Source organism: Hippoglossus stenolepis, chromosome 21 (genome assembly GCF_022539355.2).
Source record: "Hippoglossus stenolepis isolate QCI-W04-F060 chromosome 21, HSTE1.2, whole genome shotgun sequence".
NCBI lineage: Eukaryota > Metazoa > Chordata > Actinopteri > Pleuronectiformes > Pleuronectidae > Hippoglossus > Hippoglossus stenolepis.
This window is the reverse complement of record NC_061503.1, coordinates 9887170-9906434: the sequence shown is the minus strand read 5'-3', so window position 1 is coordinate 9906434 and position 19265 is coordinate 9887170. Positions and strand designations below refer to the sequence as shown.

At 42.7% G+C, this 19265-nt stretch overlaps 4 protein-coding genes across 8 annotated transcripts; 2 read left to right on the top strand and 2 right to left on the bottom strand.

The window, feature by feature from the left end:
• nubp2 (nucleotide binding protein 2 (MinD homolog, E. coli)) lies at positions 1-6291 on the bottom strand. Of its 2 annotated transcripts, XM_035145118.2 has the most exons (9): positions 6151-6291; positions 5935-6034; positions 3296-3455; positions 2755-2873; positions 2115-2313; positions 1694-1848; positions 1301-1411; positions 823-892; positions 1-280 (listed from the first exon to the last, which is right to left on the bottom strand). In XM_035145118.2, the coding sequence occupies exons 3-9, from the start codon at positions 3309-3311 to the stop codon at positions 144-146; spliced, it is 807 nt and encodes a 268-aa protein (XP_035001009.1). In that variant the 5' UTR covers positions 3312-3455; positions 5935-6034; positions 6151-6291; the 3' UTR covers positions 1-143. The 2 variants fall into 2 exon arrangements, with proteins under 2 accessions (XP_035001009.1, XP_035001008.1); XM_035145117.2 differs by lacking the exon at positions 5935-6034 and having other exon boundaries at positions 6151-6289.
• Positions 4195-9596, top strand: spsb3b (splA/ryanodine receptor domain and SOCS box containing 3b). 3 transcript variants are annotated; one of them, XM_035145111.2, is made up of 7 exons: positions 4195-4386; positions 6154-6322; positions 6983-7157; positions 7795-7982; positions 8123-8225; positions 8344-8469; positions 8559-9596. In XM_035145111.2, exons 1-7 carry the CDS (start codon positions 4346-4348, stop codon positions 9101-9103), a joined length of 1347 nt encoding a protein of 448 aa, XP_035001002.2. In that variant the 5' UTR covers positions 4195-4345; the 3' UTR covers positions 9104-9596. The 3 variants fall into 3 exon arrangements, with proteins under 3 accessions (XP_035001002.2, XP_035001004.2, XP_035001005.2); XM_035145113.2 differs by having other exon boundaries at positions 4197-4386; positions 6187-6322; XM_035145114.2 differs by lacking the exons at positions 4195-4386; positions 6154-6322 and adding an exon at positions 6727-6869.
• A 4-nt stretch (positions 9597-9600) lies between these two features.
• LOC118100239 (probable crossover junction endonuclease EME2) lies at positions 9601-12586 on the bottom strand. 2 transcript variants are annotated; one of them, XM_035145115.2, is made up of 8 exons: positions 12036-12586; positions 11678-11799; positions 11452-11547; positions 11206-11330; positions 10738-10795; positions 10516-10631; positions 10201-10390; positions 9601-10110 (listed from the first exon to the last, which is right to left on the bottom strand). In XM_035145115.2, exons 1-8 carry the CDS (start codon positions 12469-12471, stop codon positions 9955-9957), a joined length of 1299 nt encoding a protein of 432 aa, XP_035001006.1. In that variant the 5' UTR covers positions 12472-12586; the 3' UTR covers positions 9601-9954. The 2 variants fall into 2 exon arrangements, with proteins under 2 accessions (XP_035001006.1, XP_035001007.1); XM_035145116.2 differs by having other exon boundaries at positions 11452-11544.
• A 601-nt stretch (positions 12587-13187) lies between these two features.
• mfsd1l (major facilitator superfamily domain containing 1-like) lies at positions 13188-18261 on the top strand. Its single transcript, XM_035146445.2, has 13 exons — positions 13188-13334; positions 14272-14372; positions 14511-14620; positions 14710-14765; positions 14849-14992; positions 15084-15242; positions 15340-15455; positions 15698-15798; positions 16171-16282; positions 16402-16539; positions 16788-16927; positions 17029-17140; positions 17251-18261. The coding sequence occupies exons 1-13, from the start codon at positions 13313-13315 to the stop codon at positions 17389-17391; spliced, it is 1452 nt and encodes a 483-aa protein (XP_035002336.1). The 5' UTR covers positions 13188-13312; the 3' UTR covers positions 17392-18261.
• The last annotated feature ends 1004 nt before the right edge of the window (positions 18262-19265 follow it).

The following is a 19265-nucleotide window of genomic DNA, read 5'->3' as shown; positions in this document are numbered from 1 at the left end:
GGCAGGTAGACTTTTTTTTATTTAACTGTACAGGAAGAACGAACATAGAAAAATAACATAACGCAACTCGGCATTACATTATACAAATTACAGAGCCTATGTACTGACACGTGGGCGCAATCCAGATATTTAAACATCGTGTCTCAAGCTTGGAGACTGTCGAGCAGAGTCTGTGTGATGCTGCTGATGGCACTGAAGGTGGCGCTGTCGGGGAATGACTGTGTGAAATCTTTGCCTTCCTCTATGCTGCTGCTGAGCAGAGGATCCAAGGGCACCGCACCTGAAATGGAGAAGACGAGTGTTGATTACTGAGCTTATGTATTATCCAAATAACGCCACCGCAGCAGTTTCTAAATATCACATCTGATACGTCACTGAGAAATGATTAGCAGCATCGTTACGTGATGCCATAATTAATGATCAATAGGGAACATCTAACACCGTCTGAAGGACCACAGGGACATGGTGCAGTTTCCTTTGCTGGCTAAAGCTATGCAGCAGATGCAGTCTCACCGCCACAGGCTGAGCGGAATTAGCTGCATCATTACTCCAGAGATTGATCTCCACACAAAGCGGATAACCATTGAGGGAAACCGTTAAAAAAAAATCTATTGCTTTGACTGAGAATTATTGATTAATGCGTGTCTTTGAGTTTGTATTCCTCTTTCAAACCTGCTGCTGCTGCACTGAAATCAACATCGACCATTTTGGCAGCACAGCAGTGATGAATGGTGGCAGAGGAGTGATGCACACTCGGTGTGTGTTGTGACACCCTGTGGCCGCAAGCTGATATTACATGTAATTCTATCTTACTGTTCTTACCAAGGAAGACTGATCCTGTCAGTTTGGCCAATTCTTCACCCCCACCCTTTGAGAAAATATTGCTGCATTCCTGAAAAGAGAGAATAGTAATTAAACTTGATGCACAAACCTTAACAAGAAAATTTAATATAATAAATTACACATTTAAAACGGACATAAAAGGCAGTGGATTTGTAATCATTGTCATATACTTGAGCTTCTTTCAGACAAACGCAAATGTCTGAGTCAGTTGCTCTGGACGTTTTCTGAAAAATGTTCTGCCAGCGCCCTGGTGAAATGGCCAGAAAATGAGCCCACGTGAGAATGTATCTGCCCCGAACAATCTCCTGCGTTATTAGTGTGAAAGGCAAAAAATGTTCCCCCCAAATCTTCCAGAGTTTATGTCTGAAGACGGCTTTGGAAACACATGTGACCGTGACCACAGATATTAGTATTTCATGTCTAAACTGCCCAATCAGTGGTATGAAAGTATACTTACGGAGCAGTGGGGACAAACAAAGCCACTCATGTTCTCTACGATGCCCAGGATTCGTACGCCCGTCTTCTTACAGAAGGTGATCTCTCTCCTCACGTCCCCTGTCGATACAGCCTGAAGCAAACACAAGACCAGCAACAGCAATTTACACTCACTGTCAGGCATCTGAGGGAGTCTGGATCATTATAAACTAGTTATAAACTAGTTATAAACACAGGTAATATGTGGTGATGCTCAGCTGTTTTGACTGAATGGTTCTGAGAGGGGGTGTTCATGTAATGCACATTTGTTAGAAGCTGGATTTTGGCAGCAATAACAGGAATCAGCATTTAAACATGACAATGAACTGTCAGTAAATAATTGAGGTTCTGTCTGCTCGGGTCAATTGGTGCGTACCTGCGGTGTTGTGACCAAAATGGCTCCATCCACTCTGTGTTTCTTAAGGTTCTCCAGTACGGCCAAATGCTCGTCAGACGTCCCAGGCGGCGTGTCCACCAGCAGCACGTCCAGCTCCCCCCACGCCACGTCTGACACGAACTGGGCAATCAAAGCTGCAGGACAGGAAGGTCAGAGATATTAACTATTGAGCCGAAGAGGAGTAGATCAACTTTAAGTACAAGGCAGGCAGCACAGCACACAAATATTGTGAAAGTCTTCCAAGAGTAAAAAGTTAATCGTGTAAATATCCTAAAACAAAAAAAGCTGCAAATCTGCAAACATAAGACACAACTACCAATAAGTAAAAGTCTTATATCGGTGTATTTCCTCAGCCACTTGATAGGTCGGTCGCTCTATTAACAACAGTAGGATATCACACCTGTTTTCTTGGGCCCCCTCCACACCACTGCTTCATCCGGGTCGTCCAGGAGGAAGCCGATGGACATGAGGGCGAGGCTCTTCTGGGCATCGGTGTAGACCGGCACCCAGCCTGAGTCACACTGGTGCACATCAGGCCGGCCCACGCCCAGCATGCGGGGGATACTGGGCCCACAGAGGTCCACGTCCAGGATGCCGACCTGATGATGATGATGATGATGATGATGATGATGATGATGGTGGTTTGTATGAACACAAGTCAGGAATAGTGTGCAGAATTATACAAAACTGTAAAAACACTCCTAGCAGAATGACAGGGACTGCAGCTGCTTAAAGGGATAGTTCACCCTAAAAATGAAAATGGACTCATTCTCTAGTCACTATACCGACGGAGGGGTGGGTGAAGTGTTGTAGTCAATAAAAAACTTTTGGGGTTTCCAAAGCAATTGAAGTAAATGGTGACCACTTCTTCAAACGCTTCACCCACCCCTAGTGGTGAGTAGATAATGAGTGAATTTTAATTTTTCAGTGAACTATCCCTTGAGAGGGAAATAATGAATGGACTTTAATACACAATACTGAAGGTACATGCTTTATAATCCGCTGTAGCATATTTCCAAGCCTCTCTGCGTGTTACACACCTTCTTGCCTGCATGTCTGAGAGCCAGGGCCAACTCTGTGGTGATGGTGCTCTTTCCCACACCTCCCTTCCCGGACAGGACCAACACGACGTGTCGAACCTGGGCCAGATTCCCGTCCGCTGCGGAACAGAGAAACATGGTGAGTGCACCAAACACATCTGGGTTCTTTCTCATCTGCAAATGGCGATCTGAACAGTGGATGTTATCAGAAACAGGTCGGGACCCGGGTCACGTTTCGTCAGCTGAGTTCACGGGTTCAACACGGTAAGTGGGTCAGAGGTCACGATGTAACAGCCTCTTATTACATTAGCTATTTATCTCAGAGGCGTTTTAGTAGCTGACAAAGTTTAACATGTACAACTTGAGCTTATTTCCAGTTAGCTTCTGCTAACAAGTTATACAAGCTGTTACCCTACACGCAGCGGGTTCTGTTAGCTGCCATCTTTTAGCATTTAACACACACAGCTGATGTAAAAAATAACAAGCTACACGTCAGACTCAAGCATCTTGAAAACTCTGTAGAGCTGTGGTTTCCACCTACCATTGTTTTGTTCCATGTTTTAGACTTGGGGCTACAACATGCACACGCAGCACCGGATTGAGCCGCTTCCTGGTGACGTCATAGGGTGCTCATCTGCTTCTCCAATTGCGTTGCACCGCTTGCATCTACGTCCCGCCTCTCGCGCAGCGCCACCAATAGGCTGCCGAGGCACAATATGGTGCGTTCAATCACCCCACAAAATATCACAATCAGCATTAGAATGGCTGGTTCACTTGTGGGTGATAATCATATGTGATAATAAACACGTCTAACAAAGCACAACAAAGAATCTGGAAGCGTGAGCTAAAGTCAAATAGACATAGATATATAGAAATTGAGATATAAATAAACATATTGATATTTATATAGATTCAAGATGTTGATATTTATGTAGATATAGATGCATATTTATATAGATGTAGATACAGATGTGTTTGTATAGATAGAAATTAAGTTGTTGATATTTATATAGATATAGATGTATCTATATAGATATAAATAAAGATGTTTATATAGATATAGATGTAGATGACAATGTTGATATTTAGATATAGATGTATTCGTAGATATATACAAGTAAAGGTATATATATAGACAAAGATATGGATATAGATATAGGTATATGTATAGATATATTATTCTCCCAAATATACTGGAAATCAAGACACTTTACACTAACAGCAGCAAAAAATGATAACTAACAACATACATGTTTGAATTATACATTAGTATTTTAGGTATAGTGAATGGTAAATATAACCAAATACCAAGTATATTGTGATAATTTTAGAGCACGTCCCTCCCCTGTGTTATTACCACAGAACACAGCACATGATTTTCACAAAGGCCAAAATTCAGATTAGATTGTTACCCCAGTTAGGTGAAGGTAACTAAGTACATTACCATAAAACCCTCCTCCTCACAGGCCCTATCCAATAAGCAGGAGACGAGGGCGTGGAGAGGTAATGTTTACGTCTCGCTCGGAGAAGTGGGACAGTGTGCAAACTGTCACACAGTCAGTTATAGTTATAGTGGCACACCGACTTTCAAATGAGCCACTGCAAGACAGTGTACAGGAAGACTGCTGTAAGGTAAGACCATACGGAAAAAGAAAAATCCCTGCTGCACTGTAGATGAATGGATTTCAGATGAAAGAAGCTGCATATTAAGGTCTTTGGCTGAGATATTTGAGAGATACTATCTATGTATGTATGATACTATGTAGAGCAGATTGCAGATTGTACTGTTTTGTGTAGTGAATAGAAGATGAGATTCTGTTGCAGGACACAGCCAATGGTTCGCACCAGAATCATTCTCAATAATTTCAGCATCTTAAACAGAACCCATCCAGATCACTGTCACGCTCGCACACTGGCTGATAGAGGTACTGTAATTTGACCTGACTAATTTGTCCAGATGATGCATTAACAGTATGTAGGGTAAAGACCAATTAAAGTGAGACTACCTCCAGACTAACTAATCTAAATTTTTGGCATGTATCCCCTGCACCTGCTTGAAAAGCAGTCACCAGCTGCTGCGCTCGGCACTGACATTAGAGACGTGATGTTATGTCAAGGGGCGTTGGGAAAACAAAAACTCTTCCTGTGGCAACTAATGGTTATTATACTATAGAATAAATCTAATGCACTTAGTATCGAGTATAATAAAACCTTTTTTCTCTACATAGAATAAATGTTTTACTGCTACATGTGGATTTTAAAAATTATTTTCTTACTTTTCAGAAAATCAAAACCAATCCAAGGTTATTGATTGTAATGATTACTGACGGGTGGGAAAGAGTTCAACACAGACATGCGTTTTAAAAAGCAAACATACTCGGCCTGTGTTTGTCTCTCTTTCCGGGTCAATGAGGCCAAGAGGAAAGTGTGACAACAGTCAACTAAGACTAATGCTTGTGTTTACATTACCTGACAAATCGTGTTCTTTTCAGTGGAATGCACCAGCCTCACTGATTGCTTAGTGTTTATTAGAGAAGTCTTCATGAAGGACATGCAGCGTGTCACTTTCTGTTGTTTGTCCTGATGGAACCGACTTAACAAGACTTAAACTTCTCCAAAATCTTTTAATTATTGTCACATGATTTTTGATCCACTTCCACCATTACCAAAACCGAACATAACAGGTGAGTAAACTGCCATATAATTCTATCGTCCAGTGTCACAGTCAATATTAGGACAGTATTCAAATCTATGACTTCTACTCGATATACATAGCAGTCACTAGGTTCGACGACATTATCTGTGTCTTGTGTGTATGCGGCCGACCATGCTACCAGTGTGGCAGAGCAGAGGGTTGGGTTTAAAGGTTAAACAAGTGCGTGGAAACACTACCTGTTGCCAACTGTGACATATGGGACGGATAGAAATAGGTGAGCTACCACACAAAGATCAGTCTGAAGGAGACATTTCCCTCTAAATGATATTCTGCAGGTTCCTATTGACTGATTTGTAACTCTTGTTTTAGTTGTCCAACAAGTTTGTAAGTAAGTCACTTGTGAATCACAGTGAGGATGTAAAGAAAGTAAGAAAAACAAGCACTGTCATTTTTTGGGGAGAAAACACACTGCAGTCACACCTCATCTTTGAAAATGAAATCATGCAAATTGATTTTATACTCACTGGTTTCAGAAGTTTTAAATTTGTTAGTGAGGTCATTTTGCAGTTCAACCCATATTCAGTTCAGAGCAATGAGAATTCCCCCCCCGAATTCTCCCCCCGTCTGAAACAGAAAGTTATTTGTGTCTCTCCTCCTTGAATATAGGCTGCTAGTTTGGGAAAATGTGTGATTGAATATGAATAAGTATCTGTCACAAATTAATCTGTACCGATACCTACCAGCTGGTCACAGGGTTTGTGGGTCGCCGTCCACAGAGCTGCCATGCTGAGAAGAGGCAGAAACGGCCGGGCTCGGCTGTGGGCCAGGAGCGAAATACGGCAAGAGACAGATGCCATGGCAAAGATCCAGATGATGGACAGAGAGGAGTGGGAAGACCAGATCACGACGGAGGTGAGACAGTGAGGGTGTAAGGGTAGAACAAAAGATGAAAGCATGAAGAGAGAAGTGGGAATTTAAAAGGAGGTGGTGTGAAATGTGGGAAATTCAGATAGAAATGCAAATAACTGGAGAATGAGACACAAGTAGTACTCGTTGACTGTTAGTGGATAAGAAACTTACTTTTCCTTTCAGAAATCAAAGAGGAGCCGCGGCTGTGTAAAGATACGTTTTCTACCTGAGTACCAGTAGTTTTCCACTGGGCCTGTGGCCTGTCTGAAATGGCCATGTGTAAGACATGGTCACATCACTCATGGGAGGATGGTATTTTTGGAAAGGGTCTAATTTTACTTATTGGTTCACATGACTTCTCTCACCAATAGGAAGCACGAACAGGTTTTAGTAGACAGGGTTTGAAACATGGCATATGGGTGCTGGCTCTCATTTGGCTCTTGGGATTAGTGTGCAATACAACAAGATTATAATTTCCCTGTCCTGATTTAGCAATCTGTCTTTCTTTTTTTTTTACAAAATTGCACCTGCCAGTGAAATTGATAAAACAGTAAATATAATCCAAAAGCTTTTTTCCTTTTCATTCGACTGAACCAACATTTCTGGACCATGACCACGTCCCTGGACTTACGTGAAGCTGTTTGTACTGTTTGTGTCCACCAGATCAGCGTCATGGAGGCTAAAGTGGATTACGTTGCTGTGAGTTCCCAGGCTGTCTCTGACGTGGTGGCCTTACCCAGCACAGCGGCGTCGATAGGGGACTCTTTCTGCCAGTGTCAGCCACAGGAAGAGCTAAGCCAGGGATTCAGTGACTGCCTCTGTGGGGAGGAGGATCAGAGTGAGCGAAATCTTAGAAATACTGAAATACACCACATAAACTTGTTGGTTTATGTGGTGTAGCCTGGTACTGAGGCTGCACAGACTAGTATAAGAATATGACCTTTTCATTAATATGAAAGTTCATTTTTATATATATTATATTTGGCTTTTAGTAAATCAGATCACAGAAATTAGAACACACGGTAAAAAAGACACTGACAGTAAAAACATTTTGTTGCTCAATAGATACATTTAGCTGATTTTATTACCTAGGAAAAGACTTTGTTGATTGTCCCAAGGCCTATCTGCCCCCCTGGTGTGTTAGCTGCTGACACTGTGGACTGATTCTTGATACCATGCTGGACTAAAAGTAAATTCCACAGATTCTGGTAATGTGTTTAGTAACTTAAAACATAACGAAGATATCAGAGTTTCAAACAGGATCACCAGACAAAGTGTCTATAGCCATGCTTACTACTTAAAGGGTATAATGTTTACCGTCTAAGTTTAGCATGTTAGCATGTTAGCAGATAATGCTAAATGGAATATTTGAAGTAATTTGGTCATAAACTAAAGTAGTGGATTCATTTGACAGTTTGAAATAGGGAGACATGAAAGTTTCATGACAGCAGCATGCATGTCTGGTGTGCTTTTAGGTTTTGACTGGGTATGGGACGAGCACTTCAAGTCCTCCGGAGCCCTCCTCAGCGGTGACAACAGGAAAGTGAGCTTCCATTCCGACTACAGCTGTGGCACAGCTGCCATCCGCGGCACCAAGGAGCTGACAGACGGCCAACACTTCTGGGAGGTCAAGATGACCTCTCCGGTCTATGGAACCGATATGGTGCGGAGCAGTCCTTTTAATCATACTGATGACAAATTAGCAGAATGCTGAGTATCACTGCAATCATATAACCTACTGGTGAGCTAGAACTCCTGTTGTTGTCCTTTGAGGTTTTGCTTTCTGTGGTTTGATTGGTGTAGATGGTGGGAATTGGAACAAAAGAGGTAAACCTGGAGAAGTTCAAGTACAACTTTGGCAGCCTGCTGGGCCATGATGAAGACAGCTGGGGGCTCTCCTACACAGGTTAGAGAGTCAGAGTTAGACACCTTGAGTTATCAGAGAAGTCTGTGGAGGTGGTGGACCTAAATAATCAAACATTGAGGAAAGTGAAAGTCAATTTTCTATCTGTATCTGTTCCCAGGTCTCCTCCAGCACAAAGGGGACAAAGTGAACTTCTCCTCTCAATTTGGGCACGGCTCCATCATTGGAGTGCACCTTGACACCTGGCATGGTACCCTGACCTTCTACAAGAATCGGCACTGCATAGGTACGTGTTTCCCAATAATTAAAGCAGCACCTGTGAGAAAACAGCTTTTTACTCTCGCTTTCATTCTGTCATCTCTTCTGCTACAACAGGTGTTGCTACCACAAGGCTCCCAAACAATAAGTTTTACCCGATGGTATGCTCCACAGCAGCTAAGAGCAGTATGAAGGTGATCCGTGCCTGTCATACACCCACCTCCCTGCAGTACCTTTGTTGCGCCCGGCTCCACCAAATGTTGCCCTGTTGCCCAGACATACTCAGTGCGCTGGAGCTGCCCCCAGGTCTGCGCACGCTCCTCCACGTACAACTGGGCTGGGTCTTCACCCTCAGCAGCAGCCCTGAGGCCTCGGAGCAGCACAGGAACTTGCCTGAGGAATTCCATGATGAGACGAGCCTGCCTTTGAGCCCCAGCCCCAGCCCCAGCCCCAGACCGGTATTGCCCCTGAGTGCCTGCACCTCCCGGAGCCCCTGCACCAGTCCGTTCCCTGAAGCAGTCTCATACCAGTGCCCCTGTCAGACGTCCCCTCAAACTCAACCCTGCACTTGCCACTGCCCTCCAACTCCTCCCAGCAGTGACTATGATAGCTGCTGTTCAGAGCCTGAGGATTACCAATGCAAACGATGCCGCTGGACATGAGTTGAGGTCAAAATGTACTTCCAATTGTTTGGCACACAGCTATTCTACCATTGCCATCAATGTCTCCTGACATAGATCATGAAGAAAAGAGCGATCTTGTCTTTTAGCCAATATTTGAGTTGACGTGAGCGAATTGTTGCTTCTCTTTTATAACTAGCAATTTTATACCACTTAAATAACTTTGTCCATGAAAGGGGAAAAGAGATTGAGACTTTAAGTCAAGTTGACATTTTAGAGTGACATTGGGGTCATTCATTTTCATTTTAGCAAATTTCTATCTGGGGATTCTGGGACTCCAGGGGGAGCGGAGTTGCTTTTTGATACCATGAAAATGACTTTTTTTGTCCTTGTACTCTGTAACCAGCACTTGGCTTGAATGTCAACAGTGGTTGTGTTACTGCTTACAAGATAATTTGCTACTGTGTTTTTACAGTGTATGCTTTGTTTATGAACTTTCTTACTCAGGCAATTCTATAAAATAAATGGAAAAAGAAAAATTGTGTGCAGCTCATTTTTATTCACTGATTTGTACATAGTAAAATAATATGCAGTTTACAGGTGTCACTCTAACAGCACAGCTTGCATTTACACATCATTTATCAGAATACTGTATTAAATTTATACACATAATATAATTCTTTAATTTACAAAATATATAACCTTAACATCTATTTCTTGAATCTGCAGAAGTATAAATATTATTTTACTGGAGGAGAACATGATATTTAAGGCATGTATTTAGCTTGTAAACATTTACATACTAGCAGCTACGTGGGGAGAAAGTGTCATTAGAAACCAGATTTGATTAGATCCTCGCTGATATCCATCCATGTCATTCTCAAGTGGACAAATTAGTCCAGGACCAGCTGGGGGTTCTGAGCTGTGAAGCATCTGTACACTCTGGCTGACACCTCTGGTCCAAGTCGTCTATCTTTACCTCCACTTTTTACTATGAGACCAGCCAGCAGCCCCTTCCTCTCCTCCTCTGACCCCAAGCTCTCGTACGCCTAAAAAACAACAACATGTGAATTTAAGGCAAAGTAAATGTTGTGTGTATTCATTCTTACAGGATCACACTGAGGTGCACTCGGGTCTACCTGCAGCAGCAGCTGAGGAGACGGATAGGCTGCTGTCACAGTGGAGGCCACACCAGGGCTAACTCTGTTCAGCTGCTGGATCTGTTTGCTCCAGACCTGAATCAGACCCGAGCCGTCCCTCTCTACCCGAACTCCGCTGGCCCACGATCCATCCACGCAGAAGGGCAGCTCTGTTCGCTCTGTCAGGAGTCTGTCAGGACAATGAATGATATCTGATCAGCAAAAGAGAACATTCTATTTGAACTAACAGGCCAAATAGGGATTTAGAGTAGATCACGTTCTGTTAATGTGACATCAACTCCATCAGGTGCATACTTGTAAGGGCGTTTAGATAAGGCCTTGGTGACGGCACACACATGGTTAGTGACCTCCTGCCAGCCATCCAGGAAGACCGCTGAGATATTCTTGCAGAGCTGTAGGTAAACGAGAGCCTGGAAAGATGCATAGAAAGAAATCTCTCATCTTCTGTAGACAGCAAGCATCCTCACACGAAGGGAGAGTGTTTCACAGTTGAAACAAGATTTAAAGTGAACAGACCTCCTCAACGTCCATGCTTTCTATTCCCAGGCCAGACGGCACACCACAAGCATCTGTCCTGTTGGTCAGTAAAACAATAAGGCAGGTCAGAGTGTTTAAATGAATGCTACAACAGAACAGTGGCTGGAAAAAAAAGACCTCCCTCCCATGAAACCACCTTTAAATCCACTACATTCGGATTTTTCTTTTGGAGCTGAACCAAATTGCACCAAATCATAAATATTAGTCCCTTAAATATATCTATGATCATAAATACCGCCCTGTATCGCAATGTTAATGTGATATAGCGATATATTAATGTTTCTTGGCCCATGTCCCATCCTTCCAACAAGTATTTTGGAAATCTGTTAAAAAACATGGACAGGGGTGAAAACATTACCCTTTTTATTGAAGGTGATAAGGAAGCACACACGTAATTACGCATCTGTCCATCTGTCCATTACAGGCCACAGTCACAGACACACTGACCTGTAATCTTGCTGAGAGTCTGTCACTAAGAGAGTGACCACCTTCTTGGCATCACGGTTGAGACGCTCCAAAAGAGGACTGAGAAAAGACCCCACCCCTGTTTCTTCCCCTTCACTGTTGAGCATCTGCAGGGGCAACAGAAGCAGAGACCAAGGAGCATGAGCACCATTAAAAACATGCAACAATAAGGTCAAATCAATAAAGTCCTTTGGTATGGGCTGTAATGTGACGGGAACAGCTGCTCACTTTCTTCACAGAGATCACCATGTCCAGGAAGTCAGTCAGACCCAGCAACAACACCGTTTGATCCTCCTCCAGCAAACCCAAGCTGCCTCCGCCCTGCTGAAGACAAAACTGTAATGATCACACTGAAGAAACTGGAAATAAATAAGAATATGTTTGTAGAAATACATCAAACCAAACAAATCCCATTTAATCCAAATGTCTGTTGAGAAAATGATCAGGTGCTCGCCTGAGGTGCGTCTCTGGTCCATGTGATGCTGTTAGGAAGTTGCTGGCTCTCAAGGCTGAACCTCCACTCATAGGCAGCCAGGGTGTCCAGCAGGAGGTCTGAGCCATCATGCTGCAGGAGAGCTGGAAAAAACACACTGACTTATAGAGGTATGTGCACCATTTAAGTTATTCTCAAAGTAGGATCTATGCAGACTCTATGTGGATCTATGCAGACTCTGTGTGGATCTATGCATACCTGGATCTATGCAGACTGTACCTGGATCTATGCAGAGAGTTGGACTCTACCTGGATCTGTGCAGATTCTACCTGGATCTATGCAGACTCTATACGGATCTGTGCAGACAGTGAGACTCTACCTGGATCTATGCAGACAGTGAGACTCTTGAGGCAGTTCTCCGGCCTCAGACTCCTCAGGTTCTCCGCAGCCTCCGTCCTCCGCTGCTGCTCCTGCCTCCTCTCGTCCTTCTCCTGGGCTCTGGTTGCTCTCTGGCTCTCCCTCGCCTCCCTCCTCTCCCTGGCTCTCTCTCTGTCCGCCTCCACCTCCTCCCTGCTGCGGCGTTTCCTCGCCGGACCCGGTGTGTCGGAGCCATGATGTGGCAGCGAAGCAGAGGTTCGGTCTGAGCCGCTTCTCGTTGCTGGTGAGGTTTTGCGTTTGAGGTCTGAACTGCAGTGAGAGCTGGTTGTTGTGGTTTGACTGATCTCATCTTGGTTTAACTGTGATTTTGTCTCAATGTCGGTTTCCTCTTCAGATTCAGATATTTCCCAAGCGTCCGCTCTGCGCAAAACAGACATGTCAAAGCATTAACACGTGACCAGAGGGTGTTTACACCCGGTGTATAACTGCTTTGTTTACATCGCCGGTGTGTTCGATGGTGTCCGCCGAGGGACACGCTTTCCGAAACGCGCAGCATGTATTTATACAAACCCTTTAACAGTCGTTACAAAGTGGTTTAATAAGCGGACAAAATAAAAACTAGAAAACTAAACATTAAAGGCAACAAGTGATATAATAGTGATACTCCTACTACTGCTACAATACTACTACTAATAATAATATGATAAACCATCACTTAAACATAAGTCAGTTAAAAGCAAGCTAATAGAATTAAGTAAAAAGCTGTTCAGTAAAAGTCAGTTTTGGGAGATGATATAGGAACAGACAGGCCCTGGTTTCCTAACAAATGTTATTGTATGTAAAGAAAAATAAACTCTTCATAGACTGTTTATAAAGTAAGATGAATCCTCCCCAGACTGTGTGTAAAGTAAAGTGAACTCTCAATAGACTGTATGTAAAGTAAAATAATGTGTGTGTATATATATAGTATATATTTGCGTAATGCTGCCAATAAATATACAAACAAACAAATAAATAAAACTTGCAAACGGGGGAAAACAAGTTCTGTAAATAAAGTTTTTACAAAGCATGTCGGCCTCTCGCTGTTTGCGCAGATTTCTATACAATCGGTACGCAGCAGCAGATAACTCCATGTAGTTTATAGATCTGTGGTGAGCGGAAGCAGCGGAGGATTGTGGGTAGACTGAGCAGCCTCACACAGATACTCAGCTCATGTAAACAACACAGGACGATGTGATCTGACACATTCTTTTATATCGAACAGTGGTTTTCCTCGCAATGGTGCAGCCGGCTGAGAGAGGTACGTTTGACTTCTGCGTTATTTCATCTCTAAAACAGCAACTTAAGTGCCAGGCTTGTGCTAAGCTAAGCTAAACCTCCACCTTCTTCTCTGAGGAAACAACTGGGTCACTGAGATTGACCAGCTCAGCAGTTTAAGTTTCCCCTGTGTCGGTGAAAAAGATTTCATGTGACCAACTGGGAAGTTACTTGTTGCCACATTTTGTGTTTTTGTAATTCACTTGTTTAATTGTAGTTAGACAAACCCCAACTTTACACAGAACCAACACATAAACAGCAGGCAATAGTGACAACAACAATAAATAATAAACAATAATAACTGACTTCTCCACAGTCATTCATTCAGATTTTTTTAAATGAACCATTCTCAAATGTAAAAACAATCTGGCACGATCATATGCAGCTGTATAGATAAAGCGATACAAAGAGACAAAACAGACATGAAATAAATTATAAATAAAGAATATTTAAGTTCAAATTAAAGGGCTTATGCTTCTTGTCTAAACCACATTCTTGTATAAAGTAGAGCAAGTCCATTGCAATTTTCTGTTTCAGGAGTTAAAGGGCTTTTGTACAATGGAGAAATTAATTATGTAAACAAACAAAATGTTTATGTCGCTTTCATGTGCTTGAGTTTGTGATGGTTAAATTTACCACATCTAGGCAATTCTTCACGATGAGTCCATTAATAAAGTCATCTTCTGCTTTGGGAGGTTCAGAGACTTTTTTTATATTCGGTTCACAATTTGCAAATATTTCTTTTGTGTTAAATTAAATTTCTGGAAGATATTGTTGTGTTATAAGTGTTTAGGAATTTTCTTGTACGATGAAATACTGAAGTACTAAGGAGTTTTAGTTGTGTTTTGACTTATATTGTTGTGAGTTACGTGATATTAGCCAGGAAAACCAGTCATCACATTATTTGCTACTTTTTCCAGCGTATTATCGCTTTGGCGTGCTGTTCTTCAACTGTCTGCTGACGTTTGGCTCCTACTTCTGCTTCGACATCCCCAGCGTTCTGCAGGATCAGTTCCAAGGGGTAAAATAACAGCTTGAAGATACAATGAGTATCAAGTCATTTCCTCACATTTACATTCGTGTTCCAATTCCAACATCTGCCCTCAATTTGTTGTGAGACAGACGCTATCTTATCTTCGCCTTCCTCTTTATTTGACAGAACCTGACATGTCCCAATGTGACAGTGATCAATGGGACAGTGGACTGTGTGGAGGGACTGGGGATGAACCCTCAGCAGTACAATCTTCTCTATGCTATCTATGCCTGGACGTATGTACACACAAAACATTGACCTGCACATAAACTGATGAATGGCTTGTCAGAGGAGAGATTCAGTTATTTTTTTGCTCTATCAACAGGAATGCAGTAGTGGTGATCATCGCCGGGTTCCTGATTGACAAATTAGGAAATCGCTGTAAGTTAAAGGTTTAAACAAACAAAAGCCCAAAGAAAAAAAATGGTGGGGCTGAATTGATTTCTGTGTCCTCCTCCGTGCAGTCGGCGTGTTTCTCTTCTCTTTCCTGTGTGTCTTGGGCTCGTCACTGTTTGCCCTGGGTTCCCACTTCAAAGGGACGCCCTATCTGCTGCCACTGATGCTCACAGGCCGACTGCTGTTTGGATCAGGCAACGGATCTCTGACCAGTATGGCCGCCTCACATCAGTCAAATCTTTTTGCAGCGACACCTCTGATGAATTTTCGTAACCGTTCTGTCCACTCTTTTTCTCATTGCAGTCGTTCAGAACCGCATCACAGCCTTCTGGTTCAAAGGGAAGGAGCTGGCCTTGGCCTTCGGGCTGACCCTGGCGTTCTCGCGCCTGGGTTCGGTCCTGAACTTCTTCCTCACCCAGAACTTTGAGGAAAAATACGGCATGCAGTGGACCCTCTGGGGAGGTAAGTCAACCTCAAGGTCTATGGCGTGACTTAATGATGATAAAATGTCATTAAAGAGTATTTTTTTCATTTGCCACACCGCACCCTCGTTTTCCAGGTACGCTGTTATGTGTGCTGGGCTTTATATCAGCAATTGTTGTCAGTACGATGGACAAGGTTGGAATGAAGCAGCTTGGTCTCGATGGAGCCATTCAAGAGCAGTCTCGCAAAGTGGTACGCACAGTATCTTTTGATAATAACCTGATTCCAAAATCATTAGAATATAATAAGATAATCCTTTATTAGTCCCATGACAGGGAAATGAGCAAGAAATGAATATTGCACAGTAAGAATAAAGTTAAAAAATATAAGCATTTGTTCTTTTATATTCAAAACGATTACTGTGTAGTAGTGTGCACGGGCAGTACATTCCGAAGCCATTGTATTGACTAAGTTATTTGTTTTTCTGTCTGTAGAGAATTCAGGATGTGAGGCTTCTGTCGCTAAGATACTGGCTCCTGGTTCTCACCATCATGTTCTTCTACAACGGCATCTTTCCGTTCATTGCAGATGCCAGGTAACACACAACAACTGAATATGTGTGAATATATATATACATACACATACATACATACATGCTCACTCTCTCCCTCGCACACTTGTGATATCATCCTTAAAGTTCTTACCGTCCTAGCAGACAGCCAGACCTTAAGCTGCAGCTGTGTGCGTACCTGCACGTGGAATTCAGTGTAGTTCTCTCGCACTCAAGAACTTCACTTTCACTCTCCAGTCTTTGTACTTGTAACTTGGGCTCTGCTGTGCATGAGAGTGAACTGCGTGCAGGTGCACCCCCGACACCTCCACAGACTGAACATATGAATATCACCAGGGTATATAACTGAGAGAACTCGGAAGATAAAGTCCTCACTGCTGTGTTTTTCCTGTCCAGTAAGTTCATTCAGGATAAGTACACTGGCTACAGTCAGAAGGAGGCGGCCTATATCGCGGGGGCAGTTTATGACAGCTCACTGGTCCTCTCAGCCAGTGTGGGCATTCTCATAGTAAGTGTCCTGTTCCAAAGTTGTTTAAAAGTCACATGAAAATTCATATGAATCAGTGTAGAACAAGTAGGTGAGTTGGAGTAACATGACATTCTCGTGTGTGTCTGTGTGTGTTCTAGGATTTTGTGGGTCTGCGGGGCATCTTTGCGGTGGCCTGTGCCGTCCTCACGCTGCCTGTGTTCGGACTCCTGGCCTTCACCTTCGTGCCTCCTCTGGTCTCCACCATATGGCTGGGAATCACCTACTCCTTCGCTGCTGTGAGCTCGGATCAGACATACTCAACATAACACTAATTTTGATTTGAGATGTTCCGACACCAATTTTCCCTTCGCGATACTGATTCCGATACCTGGACTTTTTGTATCGGCCGGTACCAAGTACAGTAACTCAACTGATTGTTATAGTATCCAGTTCCTCACATAAAATAAACTTCTTGTTGTTTGTAAATGATTTGATTTGATCGATGTGTCATGTCTGACCTTTTTCTTTCTGTGCTGTATGGCAGTCGAGCATGTGGCCATCCATTCCCCTCGTTGTACCTCAGGCGACCCTGGGAACAGCCATGGGCCTGGCCACCTCCATACAGATGGTCGGGATAGGGGTGTCCAATCTGGTTGTCGGACAGATTTTAGGCTCCAAGTCTAGGTAGGTAATCTTTCAGAGCACGGTCTCATTGCACTGCACTGACCGGCCCAGGGTTTATTTAATGTATTTACCTGCGCCGCTTTGTTGATTTTGTTGCCCAGTGAAACAAAGATTCCGTTGTGGCGTTGGCAGAGGATGATGATCTTCATGTTGGCCAACACCATCAGCTGCATCGTCACCTCAGTGCTGCTCAACGTTGTCGACCACAGACAGGTGAGACAGAATGTAAACTGCCTCTGAGCTGTGTAATATGTGCTTTGTGTGTGTGTGTGTTGACTCTATCACAGTGCAGTGTGTTCAGCTGAGGTTTGTTTTTTCTTCAGGGCGGGACCCTGAACAAGACGACTAAGAAGTCAGGGCAGGCAGAGAGCGACTCGGACAGAGAGCCACTCACCCAGGGAGAGGAAGAGCCAAACAACGATGAGGATGATGAGGCGGTCAGATCTAATTCAATCAACTCATGAGTACTTCATGTTGACACTAAACACCAAGTTGAAACCTTTTTAAAAAAAACTATATTTCTGTACTAGTACCAGTTTTAAGACTAGATTGTGTTCATTGTAAACCTCACTGAAAACTGAAAACAGATTTTGTTCTACATACTGTGGGTTTGGGAACAGTTGAGGGAATTAAAGGATAAAAACAAGTCTCTGTCAAACAGTATATAAACTCAAGTAGTGTTTGTATGCTCTTGTAAATATGCAGTATTTTAGTTCTTTAGGTTCTTTATAATGCAATTCTCTTATCATTTATTTTAGGTAGGGAATTGGTGCCTTTTGATATTTTGCATTTCTTAAAATCAAATACTTTTTGTAATATTCATGGCCACGAGTTTGACTTGGCAGGATTCAGTGTTGGCTCTCAACTCAGATCTTTTCAGCAATAAACAAACGAAAGACACCACACGTATATAGAATGGATATATAGGGATTAACATGTTATCACTGGCATGAATTACAGGATTCCTGAATACTTGATACCTACACACTAAATAAACACTATAAAGACATACTGGAGTGACCGTAAATCCATGAGGCAGCTCACAGGATGTGGGCTAACTTTATCATTTAGCATGCTTAACTGTTTATGTGAATATTCTCATCTGCAATTATATGAAATCATATTGCATATATTTGTGTACCTTTTATTTGTGTGTATGGTTTTGAATCAGCTGTTGTTAATCTCTGAGGGAAATATTCTGACTTCAGTTGACTGTGATAGTACCAGTTGATCTGCTCATTCATGTTTTGTACGGATACATCATCTCCTGATGACTCTTGTTAAATAATGTGGTAAAGTCTGGAATAAAGTCACAAAGAAAATGCAAACCTCTATCCCTCTTTGAAATGTTTGTCTTTATTTGATACTGAAACACATTTTAATTTAACTTCTCATAACCCAGCTACCAACTGCACTGCTACACCTGACTGCACGGATCTTACTGTATTATTACCTGTTTGTTTTTATCTGTTTGTCTTACTGTTAGTTTGCGGGATTACACAAAACCTACAGGACAGATGACCACGAAGGACGCGGTATAGGTCGGTTAAGAACACATTGGATTTTGGGCAGATCCATTTAGTCTCAAACATGTTAGACTCACTACAACCAGTAGGTGGAGCTCACCACACATTTGTTTGCAGTGGATTAACTACAGTGTGGGACGGTTGTTGTTGACTACCCTCAGTTTGTGACACTAAAAGACATCAGCCTCTTCTTAGTAATGTTTTATCTGCTTCAGCTTTTGCTGTCAGTCAACTTGTTTTCACTTAGCTTTGCTACCCATCTTGTCCAGGACTCTAACAGAGGACATATCATATCTCAATGGAAAATTCCTTGTTAAATAAAAACTCAAAGATAATTTTGCATTGCAGTCTAAAAAAAAAAAAATAGAGCACCTTGAATAAGGCTGCAGTCCTCAAATACGTACGCACAGTGAGTTCTCTGAGGATCCATGTTCTGGGAGCCAACGTCCTGTCCCCAACTCTGTGCCAGATTAAATGAGGCGAGTTCCCTTGTTCTACAGAGACTGCAGTCAGTGCTGAATAACAGACGACTGGAGAACAACATCAATCTCCATGTAAAAAGTCAGCAGTGATGAAGGGCTTTTGAAAATGAATCATTTTGTGTCCATCTGGTGCTGAAGCTCAGTCACAATCCGGCCAAAGCTGGAGCAGATCATGTCTGACCTGTAAAGACTATACATGTATACTGTCCTGGAAATCTCCCCCTCACATTACCTTTCTCTGCCAGCTAGTGTCAAATATCTCTTTTGGTACAAATTGTTCGTCCCTGTAAGATCTTATCTTGTGTTCCTTCCCTTCCTATGACATGTAGC